The following is a 10,179-nucleotide window of genomic DNA, read 5'->3' on the forward strand; positions in this document are numbered from 1 at the left end:
TTTTCTTAATCTGTGCGAAAAAAAATAGAACTATGTATTTAAGACGGATGGAGTATATAAACAAAATTTTATGTAAGATGAATTTCGACTGCTCATCTCGTCTAGAAGTGCTCACTAATTAGCAATTAACACGGATTTTATATTGTATAATTAAGTTATATTTGCATTCATCGTACTCACTCATGTGTGGTACATTAATATTACCTATGTATTAAGCTATGAACTCTTAGATACCGATTTAGATACTATGCTAAAAGTAATATCTCATTTTTCGATGACCTAACGGTATCTCGGGATTTTAGTTTCGTTGGTCGTGAAAATATTGATCCTCAACACATGACCGTATGTTCTCTGAGAATATTGGTGCCAAAAACTACGCATACAAGATGTTGGTGGCGCAATAAAATGATACAAAATGCGATACCATGGCAAAGTAATTTGATTATTGAGAAAAAGATGGAACGAAAACACAGGCCCAGGTATATTTCAGACATCAACTGGGAACAGTACAACATCAACATCCATTTTCAAAATTTATAGTGAAGACATGGATTGATTTATCGGTTTAGGTTGGATTTGATATGACTGTATAATAAATAATGTTGCCATGCTATTAAAATATTTGAATAGGATGGATATTAATATTAAATAAATAATAATATGTTTGATTTGATTTATTAAATTCAGCATTAGATGATAAATTATAATTTTAACTATTTTTTTATAATTAATTATTAAAAATAAAAGAAAGAAATATAGAATAATAATGCAATTTCAATTCAACCACTTGATTGATATTTAATAAATAATTAATGATTTAATTATGTGTAATAAATAATCTAAAAGTGCAACTACACAATTGGTTGAATTCATCTATATAAAAGTGTGGATAGAGGAGATTGTTTTTCAGTTGTGTATTGACAAAATTATCCATATCCTTTATCCACACTTTTATGTTAAAAGTAAAAGTCACGTGCATCGCACGTGTGAATATCTTTTGTTGTCGATAAACGTTGTTAAATAAATTAATTAAGATGAGAAGATATTAGCACGCAGTTAATAAATGATTTTCATGATAATAATATATACTTTTTGAAAGAAAAAAACCTATTACATGTCTGAGTGATGTAATCAATATAATCTTCAACATTGCAACTAATAAAAATATTTTCAACATTTTCGAACAATATAACACTTGCAGTTTCAATGTTTGTTTGTATTATTTACGATCATGATTATTTTACATCCACATTAACGGTTTATATTATCAATAATTCATATATAAGCTTATAAATATAAGTGTTACGTTTATTGTAATTTTACATTAACACAATATTGATATTGAAACTTATGTAATTATTACAGCTCGATCGAGTTTTTTATTTTTTTATTAATCTTAAGAAATTATGACATGCTTTGTACCATGAATTCCTCTTATTTTCTATGTCATGTATCTATGATTTATTATTTATTTGTTAATAAGTAAGATATGTTAATCAAATTATATTAAATATGATTTTGTAATTTTCTATGTTATATGTTGATCACTATTGATTTATAGAAAAATAATTTGGTATAGATAATGCATTCTAAATCGTAATTTAAATTATTGCGTCAAATATTTTTTTATTTTATATTTGGGATTTTTCTCTTTTTAACGATTTTTAATATCATTTATTTTTTATTCTCCATGAAAGAATCATTATAATCATCATTTTTATCAATAATATTTAAATAATATCAATCTTATAGTTTTACTAAAAACAATTGAAGATATTCATCTCCAACTCTTATAAAAATATTTCTTCGTTAATTGTAACATGATCTCATAAAATAATTATTATAGTTTTTAGATTTTTTGAGGAGGAAGTTAATTTTTTAAATTTCAATTTTTACATATATGATATTTGTGTGTTGGTTTGTTCTTTATTTAATATTTTGGATTAAAACTTGACTTCACGTGAATTGATTTATTTCAACACCGATAGGTAATTTAATTTATATATATATATATATATATATAACGTTTAAAAATATGATATTTTGTTATATTTCATGATATAATTATTTAGTTCAATAGGTTCTTACGCAAATTAAACTACATAAGATTTTTTGTTGAAAACTAGGTCATTCCATCTAAAAACAAATAAAAACTGAAGTATTTTGGTGTTTCAATCTTATAGGAAACTAGATAAGTATTTAATTTAAATAAATTTTACGTGGAAAAAATATGTTTACTTTATCTACAAAAAAATAAAAATCAAAGTATTTTGATATTTCAATCTTTTTGAAAACTGAAACCTTATCTAATATGCACACATTGTCAATTTTGACCTTATCATAATAATTGATTTTACAAAAGTATCCTCATAGAATTTATCAAGTGTGTACTAACCAAGGACAAAGTTAAAAATATACAATGAAAAACTTTGACATTGGTTCACACTTTTATAATTGGTATAAATTAAGTATAAATATTATTACTTTGACCCACTAACTACTTAGCCACATTTTTCTCAACTTACCATTCCACTAATTAGTTATTATTATACCTAATTAACTCTTAATAAATAAAATAAAAAAATTATTTAAAAATCAAACTTAAAAATTAATTGTCATTAGAGCATTAAAAATTAATAGAAGTTAAAAATTTCGGTTATCTAATGGATAATTAATTATTAACCAACTAAATTACTCACATTTTCCTCAAATTAATTTAATTCATTATTTAAATTGGAGTCCAATAAAATTGTTAAATCTATATACCTATAAAAGTGAAGTTGAGTTATATTTATATTTTAGTTTGTAGTCATATATACTTTTAATTTGAAATTATATATACTGCTATAATGATAAATGATTAACTATTGAGGCAAAAGTGATATTTGATAAACAATTGAAAGTAAAACTAATGTGATATTTTCAATACTTTAATCTATTTTCGCATTTTATAATTAATTATATCATTTTAATCTAAGTGATATAATTGTCCTAACTTAATTGCACTCAATAGAATATATAGTTAACTTAATTTAATTTAGAATTTATTAAATGGAGTTCATAAAATAGCATCATAATTGTAGTTAGAAGAATATCACCTAATTATATTCTATAATCATAATTGACCCACTAACTGCTTACTCACATATTCCTCAACTTACCACTCCACTAATTAGTTATTATTATAACTAATTAAATCTTAATAAATAAAATGAAAAAAATAATTAAAAATCAAACTTAAAATCAATATTCATTATTAAACATAATATGGATAATTAATTGTCATTAGAGCACTAAAAATCAAGATTGGTTAAAAATTTTGGTTACCTAATGGACAATTAATTATTAACAACTAAATTACCCACATTTTCCTCAAATTAATTTAATTAATTATTTAAATTAGAGTTCAAGAAATTATTAAAGATAAAAAGGTAAATTTGAGTATATTTATATTTTAGTTTGTAGTCATTTATACTTTTAATTTGAAATTATATATACTGTTCTAATGATAAATAATTAACTACTGAGGCAAAATTGATAAATAATTAAAAGTAACTCTAATGCGATATTTTCAATGGTTTATTCTATTTTCGCATATTATAATTTATTATATAAGATTAATCTAAGTGATATAAGTGTCCTAAATTAATTGTACTCAATAGAATATATAATTAACTTAATTTAATTTAGAATTTATTAAATGGAGTCCATAAAATAGCACCATAATTTGTAGATAGAAGAATATCACCTAATTATATTCTATAATCCTTATCTAAAATGATACAATTTGGAAATCATGAAAAAATATGAATACTTACTTTGATCAAATTTTTTAATTGATATTTGAATTTATTAGTAATAAACCAAGTATCATAATATATTAAAAATTATATTATATTAAATCAATAAAAGGGTTAGTCAAATATCCAATAGTTTTTACTTGAATAACATTGAGAACCAATCATTATGAACAACTAAAATTTTTTATTTATTTCACCCGTATAAATTTATAAAATAAATTAACAAGATCGTAGATAATTTAATTTATTGTTATTTGTCCAACTTTTTTGATAGACGTTCTTTATTATATTAATTGGTTATACTTTGATATATATTAATCTCATCATTAGTTGTCATTATATCTCTATCTAAATTGTTGATTGATTATGTTGTGTTACTTTTTTTTCTTATTGTATATTTGTATGGTGTTTGGATGGATAAACATTTTTCAAAAATTTGTTTTAATCCATATTGTTCTATTTGTGTTATGCTTATTAAATTATTGTTTTTTAATAACACAAGTTCTAGAAATTGAATTTAATTTTAACAATATATATGTTTTTAATTCATAATATTTTTAATTTGTATCAACTTGTATCGCACGTTCTTTTTGCTAGTGTTAACAAAAGGATAGACCTTAATGCCGGATCAAATGGTCTAAAATTGATTTGAACATGTGAGGTGCATGGTAATACATGAATCTCACATAACCAAATTAAAATTAAACCATTCGATGTAGCTCTAAACATTTTATTGGATTGTACTAATGATCTTATCAAGCCAACCAAATGTATTAATAGACCATATATTAATCAAATTCTGTAACATCTATTTTGGACTGTTAATGATACATTAGCTTAAAATATTGCTCTGAGATTGCATCAAATGCACGATCGGTGCATGAAAACAGAGGAAACATGGTTATTAAAAATTGTTATATACTTATATGCGCGCATCATTTGTGTAGTGTTCTATGCATCGCTTGATACAATTGATTACATATATTTACTTTGTCAATGATTGACTGATTTTTTTTTCAAAAATTAACGTCATACATCATTATATTATTCACGTATATTGATTTAACACTTTTATATCATCTCGTTCATAACTCAAGACACTAACGTGATCGATCAAATCGTCCCAAAAAACAAAAAAAAACTAAGGAAATATTTGAGTCGGTGGGGTCTAAGAGTCGTTGGAATGCAGAGGTAGCTAACATGGCACAAATCAGGGGTCAAACTCAGATTTTTTATGCATTTACACACAGCTGTTTTTATTTATTTCTATTAAATGTAACAATTTAATAATGAATGCAAGATTTAGGCATAAAAATGCAAACGATAGATATGATAACAGCTCATCACTCGGATTTGTTAATATTCTTTGCCAGCTTAATAATTATACACATGTATATATAATATATATATGTATTTGACCTTTTCCTGCTTTGATTTTGATTAATTTATCTTCCCCACTTGATATTGTTAACAAGATCACATTTCTAACTCCAGAAGGGTCGTTTTTCCTTTGTTAATTCTTTCTTCAAAAAATTTTCAACTCTCCCGACAGCCCTACGTGGTTTGCTTGTTAATTTACTTCCTTAATTAACATGTTTATATATATATACACACATAATTTTTCCCTTTTTTTCCCCTTCCTCTTGCTAGTTAAAAATTATAAAGTATCAAGAAGAAGAGCATCGCTTAAACACGTACAAATATGTATTATAGTATATCTATATTTATTTGATGATGAACTTGTTTGACTAATCTATATATATATTGAATATTTGAATTTCTACTATATTAGAAAAAAAAAACCTGTTGAGCCAGGTTGTCAGCAGTGCCCAGTAGTAATGGAAAATAACAATGGGTGCGAATCCAAAGCTTGGAACCTAATTTCCATCATTACAATTGTGACATTATCGCATGTGCACCCATCTTTGGATTCTATAATTCTATCAAAAGTTAAATTTTTTGGTTATCTTATCTCATCATTTATATATAAAAAAAATTGTACAATGAATTTAATTACCAGCATTTTCACCAAAACACGCCTGCGGCTATTGACATACAGATATAATGATTAAGACAAGCATGGTTGAATTTAAGATCCCCTAAAGATGCAAGAAATAACAAAACGTACGATAATTTATATAAAAATTAACTGTTATTATTGATATGATAGCAAATACAATAAATTTATTTATTTTGAATGAGATAGGCTGCATAGACAAGGACGTGCATTGTGACAAATCAACCATTATTGACAGCCCACAATAAATATATATATTAATGCATTAAATAAGAGGACAGAAAGAAATCAAAGTAGCAAAGATATGGAAATTATTACACTTGTTCACCATCACACTCGTGAATTTTCCATGTAACAACGAAGAAATGTTGAATTTAAATCGGTTTTAAAATTTTCTTTCTTGAATTTTTTTATAGTATATATCCGTGTCATTTTCCCTGTATAAATTCCCCTGCCCTCTCCTCTCTCCAAGAAAGATAGCCAAAATTTTTGCTGACAAAAGGCCCTCTTTGGCCAACTTTCTCTCGATCCTTTTTTCCATTGTTGCATTGCTTAAATAATTGGTTTCTTGCCCAATTATTATCTTAAAGACTCATGCGCTTAATCCACGAGTGATATGAAATATGGTGATGTGTTGGCAGAAAAGAGACTCTTGCTGGCTAATCATCTTGTTCTTTGTAGCAACTAACTCAGGAGCAATTGCAAAGCTCGTGAAAGGTCATGAAGTTTCATCTGGAACCAAACTGGAGTTGATTCACAGGGATGATCTGCTAAGAAATCTGCGAAATGGAGACCATCCCGTTTCGGCATTTCAGCGAATAAAGCAAATGCTCCACCATGATACAATTCGTTTTCGAGCGATATCGAGTAGACCGAGGCTGAAGCATGGTGGGTTCGGTTCAACCAGACGACAAGTCCAGGAAAAAACAGGTTACTATCAAGCCTGCGTAAATGGCAGCAGCAGCAGTGCTGGTGAAATGCCGATGAATTCGGGGGCGGATTTTGGTACAGGGCAGTATTTTGTGCACCTCAAAGTTGGAACCCCGGCACAAAAAGTTACCCTTATTGCTGACACCGGAAGTGAATTGACTTGGACCAAGTGCGTGTATAGGTGTAAAGGTGCACAATGCGGGAGGAATCGGCGGGTTTTTCGCGCTGATGATTCGTCCACTTTCAAGACTGTGCCTTGTTCTTCGAGCGTGTGCACGGTTGAGCTTGCAAATCTGTTCTCCCTTGCGCAGTGCCCTTCTCCGTTGGATCCGTGTGCGTATGATTACAGGTACTCAATAAGCGTTTGCATTTGCTGCATTTCATTCCTAGCTAGTTTGCGGAAGAGGGTGCTTGAATTAGTTTCTAATTGGCTGTGAAGTGAAATTCATGGCAGAACAAGGCACACCCTGATGACCATTACCATAATCATGTCATTTTAGTTACATGGTTTCCTTGCCTCTTGTCGGATGATCCAGTAAAAATGAGCTAAAAATTGATTCTAGAGAAGTAAGATGTTGTGACCATTCGGAAAAACCAAGAGTGAGCAGTGTCGTTCACGTTTTATATGTATGTTTTTTAAAAACCAAGAGTGAGCAGTGTCGTCTATTTCAAAATTACTCCTTTTTGGAGTAAAGTAGTAGGCAGTGGGAAAAAGTAAAAAAAGGATATGGAAGCTTTGTATTAACTTGATAAAATAGCAGTCACCAGCAAAAGCTGCAATCTTGGTGGTGAATTCATTACACCTCTTACCTACATTCTACAGGCTAGTAATGACACTTATTGCTAAGTAGATTGGCTCACATGCCTATGTACAACATATCTCCATCACCACAAGGACTTGTTTGGTTGAGTTAGTTGCAGTTTCTTATCTTGAACATTGACCCCATTTTTCGTGACGTAGAAAAGAGAAATCCAATGTAGATGACCCCCAAGGGACGTGTTAATAACTTCATATGCTTCCTACATAGGCGACCAAAACTCAGAAATGTGATTAATCCTGGAAGAAAGTGTCATTCCACTTCAACTCAAGACTTTTGTTCTTGACCGGATCCAATTCTTGATTGTTATTTGTTATGATCAGGTACTTAGATGGATCATCTACAGTAGGAGTCTTTGCTAATGAGACTGTAACATTCAGCCTAACAAATGGCAAGAAAACACGGCTCGAAAATGTGCTTGTTGGGTGCAGCGGATCTTCCCGTGGCCAAAGTTTTGACGCTGCAGATGGGATCATAGGGCTAGGCTACAGCAACCATTCATTTGCAGTTACAGCAGCTAAAAGATTTGGTGGCAAGTTCTCATATTGTCTAGTTGATCACTTGAGCCCCAAGAATGTATCAAGCTACCTAATCTTCGGCTCCTACCACGAAACGGACATATCCCCTATAGAACTTCAATACACACAGCTAGTTTTAGGAGTGATCTCTCCATTTTATGCTGTAAATATCAAAGGAATCTCAATAGGAGGCATACTGTTGGAAATCCCTATTGAAGTGTGGAATGTGTCTGGCGTAGGAGGGGTGATAGTCGACTCCGGTTCGAGCCTAACGTCCTTGGCTCAACCGGCATATCAGCTTGTAATGGATGCTCTGAAGCCATCACTTTCGGGTTTTAGGACCTTGAATCTGGACTTTGGACCACTGCAATACTGCTTCAATTCGACGGGTTTCGATGAATCTTTGGTGCCAAGACTGGCCTTCCATTTCGCAGATGGAGCAATATTTGAACCACCAGTGAAGAGTTATGTGATTGATGCCGCTACTGGTGTTAAATGCCTCGGATTTGTGAATGCTACTTGGCCTGGTACCTCTGTGATTGGCAATATAATGCAACAGAACAATTTCTGGGAATTTGATATTGCCAAAGGTAGATTGGGTTTCGCTAGCTCATCTTGCTCTTCCTGACCCACGATCCAAGAAAGACGGGCTAAAACTGCATTGTAATTTATATTTTCTACTTGTTTTTAACGTTAACTAAATTTATGGTATACATGAATAGATTTTTAAGGGTTTTTTATTTGATTGTATGAATAAATTTTACAAATTTGATGAAGGAATTTAAAGGAAACACCCTCCTATAAATCAATCATATTTAGTTTGAACAGAGTGTCTATTATGGGAAACAAAAGGAGAAATAAGTTATCGACGACTTTAGTGATTGTTGGTTTGGACAATCTTTATTATTATTATTATTATTATTATTATGTACTACCAAAGTACCAAAACATAAGCCTAATCACTTTTTTAAGCAAACACATTCAATTTATTATGTTGATATAATCAAGCCGAGTACATAATGGACTGAGAAGGGCTGTCACCTACGTCGGTGTCTCGACCCATAAACTAAGATTCGGACAACAATAGGCATTCCTAACTATAATAACATGAGCTACTTCATTCGCTTTCCTTCACACAAACAGCACAACGAACTCTAGGTTTGCATCCATGATCAGTTTACATTTAGAGATAATATAAGCGACATATAAGTCATTTACCCAAGATCCAAATGCGCCAACCACATTTTTTGAATCCTAATCACATGTTAAAAATCATGAATTTTTTTCGGGTCTATGTGCATGCCCTTGTTCGTGAATTTTTTTTTCATGCGTTAAAATTGTGGCGACATCGAAACACATGAACTTTAATTTAGTTTAGTATACTAAAGAATTTAAATGTGTTTGAAAAAAAAAATTTATTCAAAAATAATATTGTTATTCATTGTCTTTTATAATTTCATTCTAAAAACATCTCTCAATTATTTTTTAAAAATTATACTTGGAAAAGACTTTTTAAAAAATATTTTTCAAAAATTGTATAAAAATTTTGTCCAAAACACATATTTTAAGTTTTTTTTCACATATAAAACACTAAAAAAGTGCCGATGAGGCCTTAGCCTACTGGCTAACGCTGAGGCCCTGAGTCATATGGTCTCAGATTCGATTTTCGCTGATTGCGGGTAGATTTTTTAATTATTTAGGTAGTTTATTTGTAATTTCTTTGCTCGAGATAAACAAGTCTCGAGTCCATACTCAAGTCCTTTCGGTTGTGCGAGTAATTTCATTATATTATTGTACGTACTCTGACTACATGTTGTAATTGTACTCTCTAAAAAAACACTAAAAAAGTTTTTAAAGTACACGTTCAAACGGAACCTAAATAACTCATGAGCCATAAAATATATTTTTATTTTTTAAATACTTATTTTAGTTATGATTTTTATATGATTTATAGATAATTAAACTCCCTAACCAAAGGATTTGAGAAAAACATGAAATTATAGATAAATAAACTCCCTCCACGGCCCCCTCAATTAATACAAAAATTATTATTCAACTAGTTAAATATAAATAATAAAATGCTGAAACAAATTCTT

At 29.5% G+C, this 10,179-nt stretch overlaps 1 protein-coding gene across 1 annotated transcript; it reads left to right on the forward strand.

Moving 5' to 3' along the window:
* Positions 1-6,134: 6,134 nt before the first annotated feature.
* Positions 6,135-8,890, forward strand: LOC140864855 (aspartic proteinase NANA, chloroplast). Its single transcript, XM_073269243.1, has 2 exons — positions 6,135-7,096; positions 7,889-8,890. The coding sequence occupies exons 1-2, from the start codon at positions 6,441-6,443 to the stop codon at positions 8,709-8,711; spliced, it is 1,479 nt and encodes a 492-aa protein (XP_073125344.1). The 5' UTR covers positions 6,135-6,440; the 3' UTR covers positions 8,712-8,890.
* Positions 8,891-10,179: the final 1,289 nt, after the last annotated feature.

The sequence above is a fragment of the Henckelia pumila genome, chromosome 4, assembly GCF_033568475.1.
Source record: "Henckelia pumila isolate YLH828 chromosome 4, ASM3356847v2, whole genome shotgun sequence".
NCBI lineage: Eukaryota > Viridiplantae > Streptophyta > Magnoliopsida > Lamiales > Gesneriaceae > Henckelia > Henckelia pumila.